Below are 22,891 nucleotides of genomic sequence, written 5' to 3'. Positions count from 1 at the left end.
TCATGTGAACCATATCCATAGCTTATTCTTCCTCTGGCCTTTTTGTTGTGGGAGTAAACCTGTCTAAGAGATATGGTATGTTTGCTGCACTATGAGAAACAAGTCACCTCTCTGATCTGCTGAGGTGTGTTGTCTAATTTCAGCAACTGTTTTTGAGGTTGCACTGCATGCCAAGGCAAGGTGTCTTAGAGATGATAAGCACACCCTCGCTAACTGTTATCTTCCAAAGTTTGTGACCAGATAAGATGCAGTGACTTGTAGTAGAGTTAATTTGCTTTGAGGAAAGAAGTTGATAGCCCTGTTGACACTCCCTAAAGACCAAGACCATTGTGTGTGACACAGCTTTGGCAATGGCAGGCAGGCAGGCAAAACCACACTGAAATTGTCTGTCATTGTGAATCTCCTTTTCCTTCATTGCATGCTTTCTTTGGTGCTTTAGACAACTGACTGTTTACAAACGTGTATACTGTTAATTCCCCAGAATCTAATGGTTTCTTGATGTTTCCATGGGAGAAACTGGAAGTTTACTTGTCCAACATTTTCTCACATCACTCTATGTTCTAAATTTTCAAGTGATTTATGAGATTCCTTTCTATGAATGCCTCCAATTTGACATAAGTTTTTTCAAGTATGTTGTAATTAAGGTTGTTTCAGCTTTTCTTCTGATGCTAATCACAAATCCAGCTATCGTATTTGATAAAGTACACAAAATGTTTTTTTATCTGTAGAGTATTATCATCAAAAGTATATTTGGTAAAAGGAAAACAACAGAGTAGAGGAAAGGAATCAATAGAAAGGAGTGAGGTGGGAAAAGGCATAGGAAAGGGGGATGAAATCTACCCTATTATGCTATTTCCAGGTATGTATATACCACAGTATATGAATAAAATCAAATCACCTAATATATACATGTTCATGTACATCACACTAAGTAAATTACAATAATAGTAGGAAGACCAGGAGAGTAGAGCAAGCAGATCATGGGGAGGAGGAGGACAAGAAGGGAATTTATTGAGGTATGAGATTGATCAAATGTTAGGTGTATGTGTGAATTTGGCATCATGAATCTCACTACTATGAATAATTATAATGTGCAAGAAATAAAGAATTTTTATCATAGTCCTCAAGCAGAGAACTGTTCAACTCTGCTCACTTCAGCCTTGGCACATCTGACCCCTCACACTTTTTCCAGGTGGGTTTTCCTCTCACCTCCTTGACAACCATCTGAAAAGTGAACCTTATTCCCTAGTTTTCAGGAGCTCTGGTCCTCAAGCTGCAGGAAAGGAGCCGTTGACCTGATGCTTATCCTGGCCCTATGTGCTTCATCTTGCAGACCATGAACCATTATCTAAATGTATTCTCTTTTCTGATTATTCCCTGGGCTAGAGAAACACTGAAAAATAAATACCAATTGCTATTCCTTAGATCCTGAGAACTCCTATATTCCCCTACCTCAGAAACATCACCAAACCCCTGCTTACCGGCTGGTAGCCAAATTAGGTTTTGTTCATAATCACTCAAAAAGAAAGTAATCATAAACATAATAGAGTGAATATAGAATCTTGAGATAAACAACTTTATTTTCTTCAAAAATTGATGAAATTTTAGTGTCTTCCTTACTGGACTGGTGAAGGTTGTTTCAGCAGAATGTGAGTTGCTAAGATACACAGGTTAACAACACAAGTGATATGTCCAATCAGTAGCACCTGAGCTGTCTCCTGCATCACAATCCACATGGGGAATACCAGTAGACAAAAGCTGTCCACGTTAATATTCATCAGCAAATGGATAATTTGGATGATCAGCTCCACTAAAATGAGAAAGAAAAATGTGTAACAGACTCAGTGACACCTTTTCTACAGGGGTAAAGAAGTGACATCTACAAAATCCATTATATTTCCTGAGTGGTTGTGAAATCGGCCTTTCCTACTTTCCTGAATATAGCTTTATCAGAAAGGTAACTAAATTATTCAAATTCTATTCCCTTTTCTAGAACAGCACACAAAAAACTCACTGAAACAAGAATTCACTCATATTCATCTCCCTTAGCTGTATCAAAGAAAGATATCTTTCCTTATTTCTTCTTCTCAGGGAAAACAGAAAAAGATTGCACCGTGGATACATATTTGTAGAGGAGGACACATCCATTTATGCCATCTTTAGTATAAAAACAGGTTTAGATATTGACTGATACAAAAAATATTTTAGGGTAGAGTATTTGGATAGCAATTTAACTTCCATTTCAATAATTCATTAATTATTTTCTCACTGCTGATCATACATGACATGGTGCTACACTCAGATATGGAAAGGACGTTGTTTATAAGGTAGACATGCAAAACCCTAGAGCTCACCATATAGTATTTACCTCTCTATACTTCAGAAACAATACAACAGAAAATCATTACTTCCTGAAGTATTTAATAGGGAGCAAGAATTGCCAATTGCTTGCTACTCTCTCTTGGTATTACGTTCCTCCTTTTCCTTTATTTAATTTATATTAAAGTATATTAGAAATGATAACAATATACCTTCCAGTTTTTAAGGACATATCATCATTGATTATCTAATCCCTTCTCACATGTCATCACATTAATTTCTATTATAAATTAACATTCCCTCAAGCTGAAGGGACAAATATTCCTTGTTTACCCTCACTTATAACATATGTGCACTGTCAGACTCTATAACCATAAAGCATCAAGAAAGAGTAAAAATTTTTTCATGACTATAATTCTCTTCAGATGTATTCTCCGCACACTCTTCCCTTGCTTTTGAATCTCTCTTCTCAAAAATGACTTTATCCTCTGCATTGAGATGTCTCCATTTTCAAACTCAAAAACAAATGTTCTCCCTATGGCCTCCACAGGTGCCATTTGTCAGCCACATCAGTGTCTGAGGTCTGATCAAAACTCCATTGAATAAGAGGGAAAGACTTGAAACTAAAACAAACAATGGCCACACGTCAACCAACATTACTTACAACTCAGCAGCAAGGTATCGATAATTTCTGTTCAGGCCATCTAGGTCTTTCATGTCTTCTGCAGTCAACTCGAAATCAAAAACCTACCACACAAGTAGAAAGTATTTAGCATAGGTGGACTATATGTTGCCAATCCTGGAAATCCAATGAAATCAGATAACTGCAGAAACATTTAAAATATCTGAGAAGTTTCCAAAACTTATTAAAGACATGAAGCAAAACACTCAAATGGTCAATAAGTATCAGATGAAAATTAAAAAGAAATAACTTCTAATGCATAATGTAGTGAAATTGTACCAACTACAGACAAAGAGAGATCATTAAACAGAAGCTGTAGCAAATAAAGCTAATGTTATACCAAGATTACGGTGTCATGTACTTAAAAGACCCAGAAAAAGCTAGAGGCAACATTTTTAGATATGTAAGATAATTCAATAATTCCAAGGATACTCTTTGATATCTTTCTTTTTGGGGGGAGAGGGGAAGGTACCAGGGTGTGAACTCAAGGGTACTGGACTAATAAGCCACATCCCCACCCCTATTTTGTATTTTATTTAAAGATAGGATCTCACTCAATTGGTTAGCACCTTGCTTTTGCTGAGGCTTCTTTGAACTCTCCATCTTCTTGCCTCAGCCTACTGAGCTGCTGGGATCCTAGGCATGTGCCACTGCGCCCAGCTACAGGTCAGTTTCTATATTGCACCACTGGAAACTTCAAACTTCAATAATGATTTTTGTTCAACAATTTTTAAGTCATAAATTCTTAAAGTACTAATTGTATCCTGTTAATTAGGTTAATAAAGTCAAAGGAGGTGGTGGAAACAGAATCACCTTGTCTAAATCTGAGACATTTTAAACATGAAAACAGTTTTCACAAATTGCTAACATGCCTAAACAAATGGATACTTAAATCATAAGTAATTTCCTCAAAAATGGCAAGAATAAAATGTTTATAATTTAACAATTGATGAGTGAGGTAAATAGAACTAACAGAATTCTTTGAACTTTTCTGTGCATTTGGAAATTCTCAAAATGAAAAGGGATTAGCAGAATGATCACTACTGTATGAATAAATCTAACAGAATATATACAAAGGCCTTCATGGAGAAGTTTACTGAAGAGGTTTCAAGTTGGCTGAATATAAAGTCAAATTTCCCGGCTGCTCAGTGGCATAAAACAAGACAAGTAGTTTCTCAACAAGGTGAGTGAACAAACAATATAAGGGGGTGACTTATCTGGAAATTCATTTTGGACACTCAAAACATATTGGGTACTCATTAAGTTAAACTAATCAAATCAGTAAGAAATGCCCAGCACCACAGCTACTGCCACAGCTGGAGTTACCAGCCAGATTGGTCTCTCCATGAGCACAGAGGATAAAGGAATTAATGAATCCACATTTTTAAACTAAAAGGTGTGCTACACAATATCCTCGTATGGGAAGGAAACCACATCTCTCAAGTTGGTGTGTGGAGAATGAAAGATGGAATCATTTTGCAGCAGTACTGCAGGGAGCCAGCAGCTGAGGGACCTGATTCCTGACAAATCCAAGTCTGGCCTAAATACAGGCCTAGCAAACCCACATGCACAACATAAAGTAAGCCTAAGTAACCAGGAGAAAATCTATTGTGGAGAGAGTTTACACAGGGGACAACTGGTTGTGAAAACCCTCCTAGCTTGCCCCTCCCACTGAGATCTTGCTTGCTTCCAGGACCAGCTGGGAGAGACTCACTTGGCTAGGAATTGGAAAGGGTGGGAGATGGAGAGATTGAGTTTGGAGACTAAACCCAAGACCAGGAACCATGCAGTCCCCAGGTGATATAGTGGATTAAAATTTGACCCTTCCACAACATGAGTGGAGCCCAAGGGGAGATCACTGGAGTACAGTCTTTCAGCATGGACCAGCAATTGCTAGGCTCTATAGGAAGGCTGATTTGAAATCTCCAGGCCAATTCCATGCAGTGAAGAGTCTGGAGCCTAAGCATAAGTCCTGCCTCTAAGAGTTCTGCCTCTGGGACTACCTGTTTCACCCTAGCAATTCCACCATGAGGGTGGAGCAAATATCATTGTCCAAACAAGCCAACCTAACTGCTGAGAAAGGAAGCTGAGAATACTTTGAACTCCAACAGAAACAATTCTTTAATTTTTGAGATCTTTTTGTCTTTTTTTTCCTTTTTTCATTTCTCTGCTCAAATGTGACCTTAATGTTTCGTGGACATTTGTATATATTCATATTTGATATTGTTCCTAATTTATAGCATTTTTAGAACCAGTTATTTTTCAAGAATCAGTTGTTTTAGGACTAGGATGTTTGATTAATATATTTTAGTTTTGTATTATTTTATTTTTATTTTTCATTATTAATTTTTAAAATAAAAAACTTTTATTTTTCTCTCTCACTTCTCTGTTTCCCTTGACTATCATTCCTCCTTTTCCTCCTCTAATGGCCAATCTCTATTGTTCTCTCTTTTGCACTTCCTTTAATTTTTTATTCTATCTTCCCTCCTTTTTCCTCATAATCATTACATCCTACATCACCTCTGTTCTCTTACTTTCCACCATTTGAAATTGTAAACACTGTAGCAAACTGTTTTTATTGTATGCAATAATTGTGCATATTATTTGTCTCTACATTGACAACATTGTAGAAGTCAAAACAAGAAATATTTGGATTAATGCTGTATAACATTTGATTGCTTGTTGTTATTCTTTCTCTCCACCTAAATGGTTAAGTACTGAAAACCTCCAGGGACGCTATAAGTCTATAGAATAGAAACTCTACTATCTCAGATCCACACTGTTAGATGTGTAGACACACAAACAACATGAAATGGCAAGGTAAGAAATTGCCCCAAACAAACAAAGATACTCCAGTAACAAAATTCATCAACACCAGAAATCTTAAAGAAGGAGTTTAAGTCCTTCCCTGAAGCAACCCGAAGGCCATGGAGGCTGAAGAGATGATGGAATGCCTTCAGGAGTTTCCTGAACATCATAAAATGATTCTGGACCGATTGAATGAACAACGAGAGCAGGATCGATTTACCGATTTCACACTAATAGTCGATGGACATCATTTTAAGGCCCATAAGGCTTTTTTGGCTGCTTGCAGTAAGTTCTTCTACAAATTCTTTCAGGAGTTTACTCAGGAACCTTTGGTGAAGATAGAAGGTGTTAGTAAAATGGCCTTTTGTCATTTAATTGAGTTCACATACACAGCAAAACTAATGATATAAGGAGAAGAAGAAGCCAATGATGTATGGAAAGCAGCAGAATTTCTACAAATGCTAGAAGCTATTAAAGCCCTTGAAGTCAGAAACAAAGAAAATTCAGCTCCATTAGAGGAAAATACCACAGGAAAAAATGAGGCAAAAAAAAAAAAAAAAAAAAAGAAAGATTGCAGAAACTTCAAATGTTATCACTGAGTCATTGCCATCTGCAGAATCAGAGCCTGTTGAAATTGAGGTGGAGATTGCTGAAGGCACAATTGAAGTGGAAGATGAAGGCATGGAAACATTAGAGGAAGTGGCTTCTGCCAAGCAGTCCATAAAGTACATACAGAGCACAGGTTCCTCTGATGATTCTGCTTTAGCATTATTGGCAGATATTACCAGCAAGTACCGACAAGGTGATAGAAAGGGGCAGATTAAAGAAGAAGATGGCTGTGCATCTGACCCCATAAGCAAACAGGAACACATGAAATCACACTCCACTGAGAGTTTCAAGTGTGAAATATGCAATAAAAGGTACCTTCGGGAGAGCGCATGGAAACAGCACCTAAATTGTTACCACCTTGAAGAAGGTGGAGTGAGTAAGAAGCAAAGAACTGGGAAAAAATTCATATATGTCAGTACTGTGAGAAACAGTTTGACCACTTTGGACATTTTAAAGAGTATCTTCGAAAACATGCAGGTGAAAAACCTTTTGAGTGTCCAAATTGTCATGAACGATTTGCTAGAAATAGTACTCTCAAATGTCATCTCACTTTATGCCAAACTGGAGTGGGGGCAAAAAAGGGAAGGAAGAAGCTTTATGAATGCCAGGTGTGTAACAGTGTGTTTAACAGCTGGGACCAGTTCAAAGATCACTTGGTAATACACACTGGAGATAAACCCAACCATTGTACTTTATGTGACTTGTGGTTTATGCAAGGAAATGAATTAAGGAGGCACCTCAGTGATACTCATAATATTTCAGAGCATCTAGTAACTGAAGAAGTCCTTTCAGTAGAAACACGTGTGCAAACTGAACCAGTGACATCAATGACTATTATAGAACAAGTTGGGAAGGTGCATGTGTTACCATTACTTCAGGTCCAGGTGGATTCAGCACAAGTGACTGTGGAACAAGTCCATCCAGATGTGCTTCAGGACAGCCAAGTGCATGATTCACACATGAGTGAGCTTCCAGAGCAGGTCCAAGTCAGTTATCTAGAAGTGGGTCGAATTCAGACTGACGAAGGTACTGAAGTACACGTAGAGGAGCTGCATGTTGAACGGGTAAATCAGATGCCAGTGGAAGTACAAACTGAGCTTCTAGAAGCAGACTTGGATCATGTGATCCCTGAAATCATGAGCCAAGAGGAGAGAGAGCCTAACCAAGCAGATGCTGCTGAGGCTGCCAGGGAAGATCACAGAGGTGCTGAGGGTTTAAAGACCAAACCAGCAGTGGATTCCCAAGTTGAAAAGGCAGAGAATAATGACAGAACAGCTATACCAGTTTTAGATTGAAATAACGAATATATTTTTTAATTTACACGTTGGGTTTTTGAACTGATTATGGGCAGTGTGACTGTCCTTAAACTGACAGACAAGTGGACCAAAGTTAAAAACGATTTCCTGTTGTGCTGAACTGTTTCTATCAAAACAAACTGATGCCCCTCACCCCAGTTAATGCCACAGAGGAGGATCTTTCTCATAAATGAAGGGGAGCTTTGAGAAGAATATTTCTGAAAATGTAAATTGATTATATTCTTATTATATAGTTGGGTACGAAAGTATCTATTTTCATTGTAGTAAGGGTTCTTTACCACCGTTTTCTCTTCCCCGGGTCATGTCCTTCCTCAAATTTTTTCCATATTGTAAAATCAAATGTAAAATCATTAGAATACAAGTTTATGTATTCTAATGCATGTTAGAAAATTGAATATGTAGGAAACAACGCTGCATGAAGAAAGTGCGTTGTTACTGTGCAGTTAAAATTTTGGCTGGCTTTCTTTAGTTTGAACAACATTCTTGTCTACCCCAATAGTCACAGGTGCCATCTCTGCAACAGAAAGAGTGGTGGTGGCAAAATTTCCAGAATGTTAAAAAAACAAACAAGAAAAACACCCATGTGCCTTTTTAAAACCAACTAGACTTTTCTATAAAACATCTCTGCTTCTTTCAAAGTTTGTGTTGTAAGGAGCAATGTAGACAGTGCTATAGTACTTCATATTTTTGCTTATGATGACAATTACCAATTCTTTTTCATTTAAGTTAGATTGAGAAATTTCATTTAATGGCAGCTGAAGAGCCATTTTCAATTGGGAGAGTTCATTTACATCTGTGGTAAACTTTATTTTGATGAAAAGTTACACTACTATTTTACCACAAGATGAAAAAAAAAGATGAGCATCATTTAAAAATTAATGTATTTAAAATAAAGTACAGAGAAAAACATGTATATAATATATCAGGCTTTGTTTTTTGAATGGAATCTTTTTCCCCAATCCTTAATGTAAAGATCTTGTGCTATAACTTTAAAAGCCATACAAATAAGAGTGCTAAACTGTGGACTTAAAATTAGGTGTGTAAATATGTTTAATCAGTATTACTTAGAAAATAAAATATAACAACTACATAAAATAAACCAATATGCTTCTTTCTTTACCTGTTAAATATTGGGAGATATTTACATTTTTAAAGTAAATTTTAAAATTATGTGTTCAAAAAAAAGAAGGAGTTTAAAATTTGTATAGTTAAACTGATATAACAAGTAAAGTATGATATAAGCAGTGAAATCAGAGAAAAAATACAAGAAATGAAAGATCACTTCAATAAAGAGAAAAATATTCTGAAAAAAAAGATCAAGCAGAAATCCTTGAAGTGAAGGAATGAATAATCCAAATTGAAAATTCATCAGGGAACATCACCAACAGACTAGACCACTTAGAAAATAGCTTCAGGCAATGAAGACTAAATATGTAATCTTAAAAATAAATTTAATCATGGAGAAAAGATGTTAAGAGACCATGGACAGAATTTCCAAGAAATATGAGATAACCTAAAAATTCCAAATTTAAGATTCACTGGTATAGATGAAGGCTCAGAGATACAAAACAATGGAATGCATAAGCTTTTCAATGAAATAATATGAGAAAATTTCCCAAACCTAAAGAATGAAAATGGAAATCCTATACAGGAGCCTTGCAAGACCCCAAATATACAAAATTACAACAGACCCACACAAAGGCACATTATTATGAATATGCCTGACATACAGAATAAAAATTTTAAAGGCTTCCTGAGAAAAATGACAGGTCATGTTTAGAGAAACATAAATCTGGATCTCAGTTGATTTCCCAACCTAGACCCTGACAGCTAGGCTGTCATAGAATATAGATATCAAGCTCTGAGAGAAAATGCATACCAGCTAAGAGTACTATACCCAGGAACATTAAGCTGCAGATTTGACAGTGAAATAAAAATCTGCCATTAGAATACTGCTGCAATATGTTAAAAGACTAGCTAAATATTGGAAACTCATATCATAATCATGGATTAAAATCTTTAATGTTTTAAAGTGCTTTTTCTCTCCAAATTTAGTCAGGGTTTCAATGCAATATCAAGCAAACAGCAACAATCCGGGAAGAGATTGATAAAGTGCTTCTAAATTCTTTATAATAGGTTAATCTACAATAGCCAAGATATTTATAAATGAGTGAAGAGGTACGAAATGTTTTGTGATATAGGACAGAAAGACTGATTTTCCATGATAATGAAGATTATGAAAAAGAGCAAATAAGACAACTGATGACAGAAAAGTAGCCAGAAAGGTAATTCCTGTTACTGCGAAATTTAGCTAGTCATTTTAAAATTATGTGTGCATTTGGATTTTCAGTTAAAATAGCATTTAAAAAAAACCTGCAGTTAAAATAAATATGGAGTTGAAGACCGTAGAACTTTTGTAAAGTAATGTACTAAAGGACTGCACAGTTCCAAATGTAAGAAATATATGCCACTCATTAACCACAAAGTAAAGACGTTAAAACAACAAGAGAACCAACATTATTCATGAAAATATACCAAAAGGAAAAAGAAACCATAAAGAGAATTTGGAGAATATATTTCAACAGACACATCTGTATCTGAAAAACAATATTCAGAATACATAAATGTGGTTAATTGTTTGCAAAAATGCTCCCCCAATAATTCACATCTCCCAGTATCCAATCTCCTATGTGTATCTTCAGCTTCTTTCACTAAGAGACTCTGTCTACTTCCCTACCCATTGAGTCTCGAATGGTCTATAATTTGCATTGGCCATTACAACCTGGCAGAAGCAGTGATGTGCCCATTGTGAGTCTACATAGGCATCAGAAGGCTGACTCTGCAAGGATCCATTCACTGCCTGGGGACACTGTATGTGATGAGATACAGCCTGCATCATCAACTGGCAGATGTAAAATTCTATGGAGGGGAGCTGAGACACCCCAGACAACAGAGCAAGCTGGACTGAAGCAGAGGGAGCACATGTTCTGCGGATGCATATGAGAATCTATTACAAAATTGTGAAAATCCAGTGTAACTGGAAGACATTCACTGAGTTCAGGTTGAGCCAAGGCTAATAGTCAAACCATAGAATTATGAAATAAACAAGTGTTCTTTGCACTAACCTCAATATTATGGGTGGTTTGTTTTGCACCTACTCTAAGTAAGGGTTCAAAAAAGTTCTCTGACTTGAGAATAAAAAGATGAACAACCCATCTAAATGAGTAATACATAAACTGACAGGTGACAAGTGAAAAAACTCAAATTGAATAAATATATGAATATTAAAATAGATTGAGTATTTGGGAAGTGTAAAAAATAATAATTTCAGGAATAAAAGTCTCCCAATCCAAACTCTAATTTTGGAAAATTAAAAAATACACAGAGATGTCACTTGTAAGAGTTATACAAAACATGGCTACTGATGCTGAAAACCAAATCTCTGTGTTTTATCCAACCTAATTCTATCCAGTTGCACTGTCTGTAGAGTAAAAGAACACACTCTGAAAGCACCTGAAACCTTACATGCAGAGGACATGCTGCGGATATTGACTAGTTCCAATAAGATCCTTGCAAGTTTCAAAGAAGCACACATTGAAGAACCCACATTCCCACAGCCCTCCTCTATACCTGAATGTTCTCTTTGATTTCATTCTCCTTAAAACTCTGGGCCAGAACCACAACCCCTCGTTGCAGCTGGTAGCGGAGGGCAATCAGGGCTGGGGATCGCTTGTGCTTTTTTGCCAAGGCACCAAGAACAGGATCATCCAAGAGAACTGGAGAGCTCTGGTCAACCCTAAAAGAAAAGAAAGAAGTGCTTAAGTCCTGAGGCCAAGTAGTTAGGAAGATATCATTTATTTCTGGGTGGTGGTTTTTGTTTGTTTGTTTGTTTTTGGTATGTGTTTGCGTATGTAGGGGGGAGGGCAGTGTCTAAGGGCAATTACTACAGGTTTAATCAAAAATTATTTTGCCAGAGATGCAAATGCTTACTCCTTTTTATTTGTGACACAGAGTCTTACTAAGTTTCTGAGGCTGGCCTCAAGTTTACAATCTTTCTGTCTCAGCTTCCCCAGACACTGCAATGACAGGCAAGCACCATTACACCAACAAACAAAACACACTGTGGTCTATTTTAACCACTCTAAATAGGCATCCTCAAATGCAGACCCTAGACCTGCAGCATCAGTGATTTATGGGACCTTCACAGAAGTGCAAATTCTCTCCTGTCCCTGAGCCACTTGAGAGTGATCTTCCGAAATGTGAGTCTTATAGGACATTTGAGGTAAGCTCCCTGATGTTCTCATTACCATGGTTTCTCTCGTTGAGTTCCAAGAGCACTATAAGCAACCAAAACAATGTTTTTTGATTTGCAGAAGTCCAGCAATTTCTTCTGGTTGTGATAAACATGACATTCTACCTGCGGGGAACAAGACAGAAAGTATCTCATTCTACAAAATGTTAATGTTAATAGGAAAACAAAATGCCAAAGAAAAAAAGCTGAATTTTTTTTAAAACTGAAACTTGGATTTTAAATTTTGCCATTAACCAAGATTGACCAATGACTCATGAGAATAAGATTGAAAGACATTTGATAGATATTCTGAAGATAACATTTGGGTAAAATTGTTCATCAAAACCTACAAAGTCCTAGTCCATACCTCAAGCAGCTTAGAATAATTCTTCCTAGTCACATATGTAAGAACAAGTTCCAATTAGAACCAGTCAAGGTGGGACCCAGACTTGAAAATCTCCCCTCTGCGGAGAAGAACATGAACAATGGAAACTTGGAAATCTGAAACCACACTACTGTCAGCCAACAGTCTAGAGGTAAAGTTGGCAGAACTACAAAACTCCCAAGAGACTCCCTAGAAAACTGGAAGCCAGGGTGGGCATGCCGTCCCCCTCCTTTCTGAGAGGTTTCACTCTCTCCCTTAACAGTTTCATCTTTTTCCATTTTCTTATCCTTTGTATCCTTAGCCTGCAAGTCTGAGCCACATGTCTGCAATTTTTTTCTGGTGTGATGCAAAAATCAGTAACTGAGGACCACTATACCTGCCCCTTGATTTATAAAAAGAATTCAAGTCTAACTCCTGACTCCAAATGAGAATGTAAAAACAAGTTCACAGATACAATAAGACAGTTTGGAAAAAAGATCCTGATTCACGCATTATATGGAAAAGCACTGGTTGACTGACCAATCTGCCTGAAAAGAGCTTAAGAAACATGACAAAGAGCAACATGTGAACCAGAGTGGCATCCTGGAAAGGGGAAGAAGTATACAAGATATTTCAGAAAAGCAATGGGAAACGTGAACACAGACTGGATTTAGATGGTATGAGAGACTTACAAATAACTGTAGGTATAGTAATGAAGTGTGCTGTGTGAGATATGATCTTCATTTCTAGGAAATGTTCCCTGAGTTCTCTAAGAGTTAGTAGTTCTAGTCTACAATAGACTTTAAAGAAATTTAGCAAAATATTACTCAGGTGTATGCAGATATATCCACAAAAATCTACATCTCACAGTGTTCCTCAAACTCAACAATTTTAGATACAAGGTAGAATATATGAATGTCCTATATCATGCTCTCAATTTCTGTATGTTTGAAAAATTTCATGATAAAAAAATTAAGATAAATTAATACAAAATTATTTTCAATTATTAGCAATTATATTTGAAATTTATAGTGCACTATCAACATTTATAAAAGTTATGGTCTATATTTTCCAACCACAGACAAATAACCATGCCCAGAATAGATGTAATTAAACAGTTGATTAGATATCAGAAAGCATGGAAGAAAGAAAGATAAAAGGGCTTAGGCTCAGGGCCAACTGTATATTCTGGTGAAAGTTCCTGAATGTGAATTTGATCCACCATCAGAATCACCATAAACAAGTAATTCCTCTCAGGCCTGCTATGTTCATGAGCTCTGCTGTTTTTCCTAATTGATGCTTCTGGGTCCATAAAACTGAAATAAGCCATAAAAAGGATTCAGGCACCCGACCTCCACACGAAACCTGATCATTGATCTGTTTTCACTCTTTCTTGCTCAATGCCCATTCCTGTGCACTGGACCTCTTTCCTACACATAATTCCTGCCACTACACCTTCACCAATCCGGTCTCTGGTCATCCTCCATTGCTCAAGGTCAAGCTCACCATGTCCCTGAAGTCAGATGAACAACAAATCTCCTACTAGATCACCTGCACGTCACCCAATTCCTACAAAAACTGGGCACCAAGTTCGTCCCCTCATTTCCACTAAGGATTCACCTAGCACAGGTACAATTGAGAACCCTCCACATCCTCCAACACAGTCTTAGACTCTTCTGTTCTACAAAGACAAATGAACTGGGGGACAGAAAAAAATGGACACTTGGAGGTGGTGCAGAAACAAGGAAAGAGTGAGGCTCAGGGCTCTCACCTGGTTGCAGACAGGCTTATACTTGAGGCCTGGTTTATTCAGGATCATCTCCAGCTGCCTGCGGTTAAAGTTGGACACCCCGATGGACTTGGCCAATCCTGCGTCCTTGCACTTCTCCATGGCCTTGGGAGGAAGGGGTTGGGAAGAGGCATATGTACAATAGACTATGTCAGTATAAAGTCCAGACAGAACTGTTAAGAGGAGCACTGACAGGTAATGACAACAAAGCTGATGAACTGACTATTAACAAGAGAAAGACGGTAAAGATAATTGGGCACAGTACTGAGAGCCAGAAAAGGAATCCCTGTGTCCTTGGGAAATCAGACATCACTGCATGTGCAGGCAGGTGGTGCATTTCTCACTGTCACCATTTCTCTCTGCTGTTTCCCTCTACTATATTCAAGGAATTTATTCCTCCCCACCACCCTAAGAAAAATCCTTTCTAAAATATAATGATTGCTTGTCCCACAATTTCAGGAGAAAGTATGACCTGACTGTCACCCTGTGGGCCTCTATGTGATCACTCTCTCAGGCACTCACCTCCCACACAGCACAGAGATCCACGTGGTCATATATTGTTTTTCCATTTTCATCTTTTGGAAAAAGCTCTTCCCCTGGCTGGAAAAGAAGGGATCATCACAGCAATCTTGCCAAATTCATATGTCCATGTATAGCAATGATGCTAGGTGTATTTATGGAATGGAACATTCAAACTCATGAAATAAGTGGAGTATCACTCTATATTCATCTGTTTACAGAGTGTTTGCATGTGAATGTAAGGAATACCATTAGGTGCTTATCCTCCTGTATTCACTTACATCAAATTATCTATATGCTTATATATATATATATATATATATATATATATATATATATATATATATAATTTTAAAAGATTTTTGCAGTTCTCCTCATGGAGTCTCCTACTTGGCTTATGTTACTTTTCCTGTCCCTATACATTGCCCTGTGTCAATTCCTCTTTTTCACTGGGAGGGTACAGGTTTGCATTCAATTAATCACAGCAATAGTGAATTTCAGTGATGACACAGGTTAAACAATATTCCTTATCTACCTGGACACATGTGTGTCCATGAATATATATGTGTACCTAAGATGGTCATTCAAGTTTCTATCCAAGATTGATTTGATGCTGGAAGATGAAGAGACCCTATCAAATATTAATCACTATGAAGCTTGAACTGCCCCAAAGTCACATTTACCACCAATGGAAAAGGCTAAAACAAAACCAAGCAAACCTCTAGTAATTCAGATATAATGGATGAATAAACAGACATGTTTCTGAAGATTACTTCTAATCACAAATCTAAATGGTTTCGACTTTCTATATTCATATAAATTAGGTTTGTAGAATTTTACATAGAAACTTAATTCAACCATCCTTGGTAATGATGGTCCTAGGAATGGCTGGAATTGAATCGGTTTGATGATGCAAATTGCTTACCTTCATTGAAAATGGGTAATGAATCAAATACAGGTCAACATAGTCAAAATGAAGTTTTTTCAGTGATCTTTCCAAAGAAGATTGCACCAGCTCTGGTCGATGAAAAGTACACCATAGCTGCAATGGTTAAAGAGAGGAAATTGGACTGGATTCATACATGATTCATATTTGGGAAATTTTTTAGCTTCATATTGAGACATTCATTTGTCTGTTGATTGGCAACTATTGATCACAGAGAAGATATTCTCTTCAGGTCTTGGGTTTCCATTTATCTCACCTATTCATGTGAATGGGATTTTATTTTTGGTTATTATTAGCTAATCAATCAAACTATGGAAGTAAATACTCAAAAGATATTATTTTTATCAAATACTAACATTATTGAATCTCTGAATATGTTTCATAGAGATTGTAAACCTATTATTAGTCCATTTCATCCATTTATTTCACAAGATTTTTTAAATTAAAGAACTGAAGGGAAACACGTTTTGAACATTTTAATATATGCTAAACAAAAATCAAGACATTTTAGCTACATCTTCTTTACTCCCCATACACTTTCCTACAAAATGATCTTTGATAAAAACAAATGTTAAAGTTTATATTCAGAATGATAAGAAATTTTAGAAATCATCATGGAGAAAAGAAAACCATAATCTAGTCATAATTTTATCTGATTCCACAACTAATACTAAATCATTCTGCTGATTCCAGAATCAGAAAGTATAGAAATTTAAAAGTCGTAATTTGTAGACTGTGAGTAGCAATTCATAACCATTCTCTGTTTTAAAACTGGATATTATATGTGAATGAAGATTGTACCAATATTCACATTCCACCAATAACTCATCAGCTAATTTTCATTTCTTCATATGTGTTTCAATAATTTTTACACTGTATACACAATACCTTGGAAGTATAGAATATGTCTTCTCTCTTCACAGTGCCATCTGCAATCTTGCTTCTAACGGCCTGTCCTACCTCCTCTTCTACTTGGTATACATAAGCACAATCAATATGGCGGAAACCAGCTTCTATAGCTATTTTGGTGGCCTCTGTTGTCTTACTATTAGGAACCTAGAGGAACAATCAAAAGTATTTGAGAGTCATATTATGAGAGGTAACTCCTAGTGAGCAAAGAGGACAGGTCACTAGACTGGAAGGAATTTTATATCCCAATGTTTTCTTCAGACTACCTAATTATGTGATAAGGTACTAGTCCCTTGTACTTTGAATGCCCATTTTTCCTTATATAATACTTCAGGAAATAGCCAAAGTACCAAACTGAATATAATGGGCCAAAACAATGATCTCCTGAAACTCAACTTTTGCCCATGTCTTGTGTTAGTTCTGTATTTGGGGTAATGTCCCTGAATCACTTTGGGTATTTCCTAGATAATACAAGAATCTGGCATCCCACAAGCCCCTTCAGACACAGAAATCCTAGTACACTTGCATCAGAGGACCCTAGGAGTAACTCAAATTCCTTGAGTTTCTGGGAGAACTCACAGGATCCAGCATATAGGTATAGATATGTTATCATTTATTTGATAAATCACTATGTAAAATTAATACAGGGAAAGAATTCACGAGATTGATTATAGAAAAAACATATTATGCAAGCTTCTATGAATCATCTCCTAATAAAGATACACAGATTATATTACATTCCCAAATAATGTGAATTTTGAAACCACTTGGAAAATATTTCCTACAAGAAAAGATGTTGTGATAATTTTCTAAGATTTTCATATACTTGTTGACTGTTTGTTCCTCTTATTTGAGAAGTGTCTGCTTTATTCCTTTGCCCATTAATTTATTGGGTTTTACTTACTTTCTTTCCTTGGCATTAAGCTATTTTATTTCTTTGTTGTATATTGTTGAAATTAATGCCTTATCTACACTGTGGGTGTAAGTTTATCTCCAATTCTGTAGAATCAAGTGATTTTTTTTCTGTTTAAATTGACACTCTATGCTAGGACACAACACAATTTCACTCTCCCAAAGAAAGATACATATGTGTGTGTATATGTGTGTGTGGTGTGTGTATGTATACATATACATATATATGATTTATACATATACATATATATGGTTCTAAAGAAAAGGGTAAAATAGTATTTCCCTGAATGTCTCTTTCTGTTCCCAAAATCCTAGCCAAATTATGAAATAATGAGAGCAAGCCTGGACTTCTTCTCCCAGATATTTATTATCTGTAAGAACCTTGTCTTTTTCTTCCGCACATTGGATATTAGGGCAAGGCAACATGCTTTTTTTCTTGTATGCCAGGACAGTTGCTCCTTGGCATGTTGGTGATACAAGCAAATTAAGGAAGTGAATGTTGATGATGTCACTGCTTCTGCAGCCTAACTCTCTTGATTCTACAAAACTGGAGATAACCTTTGCCATCCACAGTGTAGAAAAGGCATTAATATCCAGACTATACTAAGAAATCCAAAAGCTTACACCAAGAAAAGAAAGTAAGTAAAACCCAATAAATTAATGAGCAAAGGAATTAAACCGACACTCTCAAACAGGAGGAATAGTCAACAAGTATATGAAAAAAACATTCAACATCTCTAGAAATTAAAAAAATTCAAATTAAAACTACACTGAGATTTCAACTGACTCCATTCAGAAAGGCAACTATCAAGAATATACTTTAAATGGGAAAACTGTGAATTATATTTCAATAAAGCTGATTTAAAAGCCTAAAAAACAGAATACAGTAACAGGGCGGGGGCTGTAGCTCAGTGGTAGAGCGCTTGCTTCTCACATGTTGGGTACTGGGTTGGATCCTCAGCACCACATAAAGATAAATAAATAAAGATATTGTGTCCATCTACAACTAAAAAATATTTTTAAAAAAGAATACAGTAACAGCTGGGGCAGTGACTTACAACTATAAACCCAGAATCAGGAGGCTGAGACAGGAGGATGGCAAGTTCAAAGCCAGCCTCAGTAATGGAAAGGCCCTAAGCAACTCGGGGAAACCCTGTCTGTAAATAAAATACCAAAAAATATAGGGGCGGGAATTGGGCTCAGTAGGTTGAGTACTCATGAGTTCAATTTCTGGTACCAAAAAAGAAAAAGAATACAATGACAATAAATGTTGGTGAGGGGAGATGTAAAGAAGATGGTACACTGTACAATGCTGGTGATTGCAAATTGATACATTCTGGAGCGCAGTATGGAAATTTTCCAAAACGATAGGAATGGAACCACAATTCGACTGGGTTATCCCATTTCTCTATATGTATCCAAAGGAGTTAAAATCAGTGTGAAGTACCCACATCAATGTTTAATGCAGTGGAATTCACAATAGCTAAGCTAGGTGCACTTCAACAAATAAATGATTAATGAAATGTGAAAGATATACACAATGGAATATAACTCAGCCATTAAGCAAAATAATTTTATGACATCTGCTAGTTCAATGAGTGAATCTGGAAACTATCATGATAAGTGAAATAAGGCAGTCCCACAAAAACCAAAGGTGGAATCATCTCTCTGATATGTGCATGCTAACACACAGCAAGTGGGGAGGGAAGGGAAGAACATAAGTTTGGAGTTTTAGACAAAGAAGCATGACAGAAGGAGGTGGGAATGGGAATAGGAAATACAGTGGAATAAATCTGACATAAATCTCACATGTTCAGGCTGGGGATATAGCTCATTTGGTAGAGTGCTTGCTTCACATGCACAAGGCCCTGGGTTCGATCACCAGCACCACACTTACACACACACACACACAAAACTTTCGTATGTTCCTAAATGAATATACCACAGAGAATGTCCACATCATGTACATTTAAAAGACTGGGATTCTAATTAAAATAAGACAACACCATGTTTTTATTAATATCTCAAAATCCACTCTACTGTCATGTATAACTAAAAAGAACAAATAAAAAATTTACTTAAAAACCTTCTGTTTGTGGTAACTGGGATAGAAGAGAAGGTAATGTGAAGAAGATAAGTGTCACTCATCTAACCAGGGTTCACAGGACAAAATGTCATGAGGAGGAGGAAGCCCTGCTAGGCAAAACAGTGTGAGTGAGTCAGGTGCTGTGGTTCAGCCAGTCACTACTGGACCCTCCCCATAAAGACTCCTCAATAAGCACTAGTGCCTTGTACGCAGTCTCCAGGTATTTTCTCTGGTCTTTTGGCAACCTATGCCACTGCCCTGGAACAACAGACCATGAACATGACTGCAGAATATATAAATAAGCACCACTGTTTAGATTACTTAGGGACAGCAGGAATCCTTGTGTGTTATACAAAAGTGAAAAAATCAAAGTTTCCAGAGGCCACCAGGGGGCAGATTGATAATAGGCTGTTGAACAAACAGCAATGTGCTGTGTCACCTCTGGTCCACAACTGTATCTCTGTATGACAGAACTAAACACTGACCTGAAAAAAATATATACTCTAAGGATATAAACTGACAGAGAAGAAATTATACTCATCTTATAAGGGATAATTCACATAAGCATCAGCCCTTAAAGCTCACTCTTTGTGGAAGATAAAATAAGAGTGAAATGGAAAAAATTGCATCATCTACAAAATTTGGATGATGTTTTGAAAGTTCATTTGTTCAAGAGTAAAAAGGCAAATCAAACATTCTGTTTTCTATTTGACAATTTTCAGAAGCTTTCTTTTTCCATGAAATCAAACTGAATGCAATACTCAGCTCTACCACCTACTGCTAATACTAGCCATTATTTCTCAGGTGTAAGGGCACATGAACAACAGCTGAAGTCCTAGTGGTCTCCTTCATGCCACTTTACCCTACAATGTAACCAGGTCCTTTCACGTGTCTTACAATTGCTCTCTAGATTTTTCCTTAAGAAAGAAGAAGAAAAAAATGCTATATTCAAAGTTCAGGGAACTAATTCCTTTTCACACAATTAAATGTCCAGAGTTCAAAATTAGTTCCAGTCTAGTGAACTTTGCTCGCTCCACTTTAGATTATAATTTGTCAATACAACACACATGAACAATGACCCCAAAATGACAAATACACTTCCTAAGTTCCTGTTCGACTTCTCAGGATGTTATATTATACATTCAGCTAAAATTCCTGCAGTTGAGAGCACATGAAAACTCTACTCAGCCAAGGTCCAACATTTTCTGTGAGATACTGAAACCTTTCTCATAGTGAAAAGGAAGTATTTCCCATCATTTATTCTTATGCTTCTCACCCATACGTTTAGCAACACAAAAAGTTCCCAAAGTATACAAATGAAGAGAAAAATTAACCCCAGTGCAAGCCAATTGCTGACATTCATCATTTTACCAAGTTGGTAAATAGACTAAAATGTGGTGGAGCAGTACCCAGAATACTCAATAGGTGACTACACCATCAGACAATGATGCAGAGCAATGTCTGACCATTTTCTCTCCTGTCCATGATGTAGCTCTAGCCTGGAGAAACAGTAGCACATGAGCCCCCACAGTCACACAGGAAGCAAGTAACTTAACCACTCAGATTGGATTCCATTCATCATATGTCTAGTTTGTTTGAACCCTCAACCCAACCCCCTACTGTTACCTCTTGAGGTTTATAGGTGCCAAAGCCCAGTCCAGGAATGAAGTGACCATCACTGAGCTGCACAAACTGATGTTTGGAATTCATTGCTGTCACTCCTCAGCCTAAGCAGGTTCTGCTTCTCCTTCTGCCTTTAGAAGTTAGTAGATGGAATTCACAGTCCCAGCTGCTTGTCTAATGATTAACCAAACCTGTTGCTGTGGGTCACTCAGCTATCTCAGTCCAAGCAGGTGTGGGGCACGTGGAGTCAAAACACAAACACCAGGAGCTGGTGAAAGCAGGCAGGTGGCAGACCTCAGCAAGCTCATTTAATGTGGAAGTGGTTACAGTTGATGGAGGGCACAGTTCTCCAATCATTAATAAGCAAACAGGTTATATAACATCTAGAAGCCAATCATCTTAATGTAACCACACTGTGAGGAAGTTCTAAATATTGCTATGCATCCAAACGCAGACTGGAAGGATCATTGTCCTGATGAAAAGGAGCCTTATGAATTGGGGGAATCATGCCCTGAGGCCCTTGTCTCTTGGTTCCCTGGCAATGCTGACCTCAGTCACTGAGAATGTGGTTTCTCAGAAGGCTTGTAGCTGCTGGCTGCAAACCCAGAATTACTCCCACACAAATCTACTTGCTGTCTCATATTTAGCCAATATTATTCAGGCAGAGTGAGGTTAAAGTAACATTCTACATGTGAGACGAGGACTGGAACCAGATCACATTTTTCATACAGGAATAAAATTTCAAGCAGATTACTACATAGTCATAAAAATGTGTTCGTTTTATTAAATTTTCCCCTTACAATATTATCATGAGTTATTATAAGAGATTGAATCCTTATTGTCCGTTTGTTAAGCTGGAAACCTCACATCGCTGGGTTGTTTTTTTTAAAAAACATTATTGTTGTTTTTTGCATGTTCTTTGGTTTTTGTACTGGGGTATTTTGTTGTTCTTTGTTGGTTTTGGGTTTTTTTTGTCATGATAAAGCCTCTTTTTGTCATACAAAATTAGAATGATGGATGAATCATACACAAACACAAATGAATTTTTAAAAATGATTATGGACCATTTTTTGAATCTCAGAAAAATAAATGTTTGAAATATAAAAGTTAGCCTTCTTAATTTTCTCATTGGTAAAATATTTTCCATAATTTGACTACCAAGTCCCAAGAGAATGCAATCCTAACAAGTGTGCAGTAACATCTGCACTCACTGTGACATTCTGCTAGGTGGAAGACAGATGATTACAGCCTTGGGAAGTCGTTTTACTCTAGGTAACCAGAGGCTGAAGTTTAGGATAGCTCCCACCTGTTAGATTACTACCAGAAAATAATCCATATGTAAGATGCAAAATGAAGACATTTTGTGTTATTTATTTTCTTGTTCAAAATTATCCATAAAGGATAAATACCACAAGAATCTTAAATCATTATAAGTTTTGGAATCGTTGTATGAACTTTGATACACTGATGAAATAGAATATTTGAAGCAATTAAGTCAAACATGAATATATGCCAATAAAAATTATTACAGAGAGAAATAAGAGTTTTAATATATTATAATCACAACATAATATGTTCATAAAGGATACGTGATTTTTTTTTTTTAATTTTTTATTGTTGGCTGTTCAAAACATTACATAGTTCTTGATATGTCATATTTCACAATTTGATTCAAGTGGGTTATGAGCTCCCATTTTTACCCCATATACAGATTGCAG

General features: G+C 36.7%; 1 protein-coding gene and 1 pseudogene across 1 annotated transcript; one reads left to right on the top strand and one right to left on the bottom strand.

Annotated features, from left to right (window-relative positions):
• Positions 1-1,558: 1,558 nt before the first annotated feature.
• LOC139707908 (aldo-keto reductase family 1 member C1-like) lies at positions 1,559-21,435 on the bottom strand. The gene is made up of 9 exons (XM_071619886.1): positions 21,177-21,435; positions 16,532-16,699; positions 15,623-15,739; positions 14,701-14,778; positions 14,161-14,283; positions 12,042-12,151; positions 11,365-11,530; positions 2,984-3,066; positions 1,559-1,810 (listed from the first exon to the last, which is right to left on the bottom strand). Exons 1-9 carry the CDS (start codon positions 21,258-21,260, stop codon positions 1,768-1,770), a joined length of 972 nt encoding a protein of 323 aa, XP_071475987.1. The 5' UTR covers positions 21,261-21,435; the 3' UTR covers positions 1,559-1,767.
• LOC114083915 (zinc finger protein 131 pseudogene) lies at positions 5,914-7,826 on the top strand (annotated as a pseudogene).
• Positions 21,436-22,891: the final 1,456 nt, after the last annotated feature.

This window comes from Marmota flaviventris, chromosome 12 (assembly GCF_047511675.1).
Source record: "Marmota flaviventris isolate mMarFla1 chromosome 12, mMarFla1.hap1, whole genome shotgun sequence".
Lineage (NCBI taxonomy): Eukaryota > Metazoa > Chordata > Mammalia > Rodentia > Sciuridae > Marmota > Marmota flaviventris.
This window is presented reverse-complemented; position numbering and strand designations above follow the sequence as displayed.

Excerpts from the sequence above, each read along its gene's own strand:
- LOC139707908 (XM_071619886.1), bottom strand. The coding sequence starts at position 21,260 with ATGAATTCCAAACATCAGTTTGTGCAGCTCAGTGATGGTCACTTCATT. Across the intron at positions 15,740-16,531 it reads ACATATTCTATACTTCCAAG|CTATGGTGTACTTTTCATCG; the intron begins GTATTGTGTATA and ends TAACCATTGCAG. Across the intron at positions 14,284-14,700 it reads ATCTCTGTGCTGTGTGGGAG|GCCATGGAGAAGTGCAAGGA; the intron begins GTGAGTGCCTGA and ends CTTCCTCCCAAG.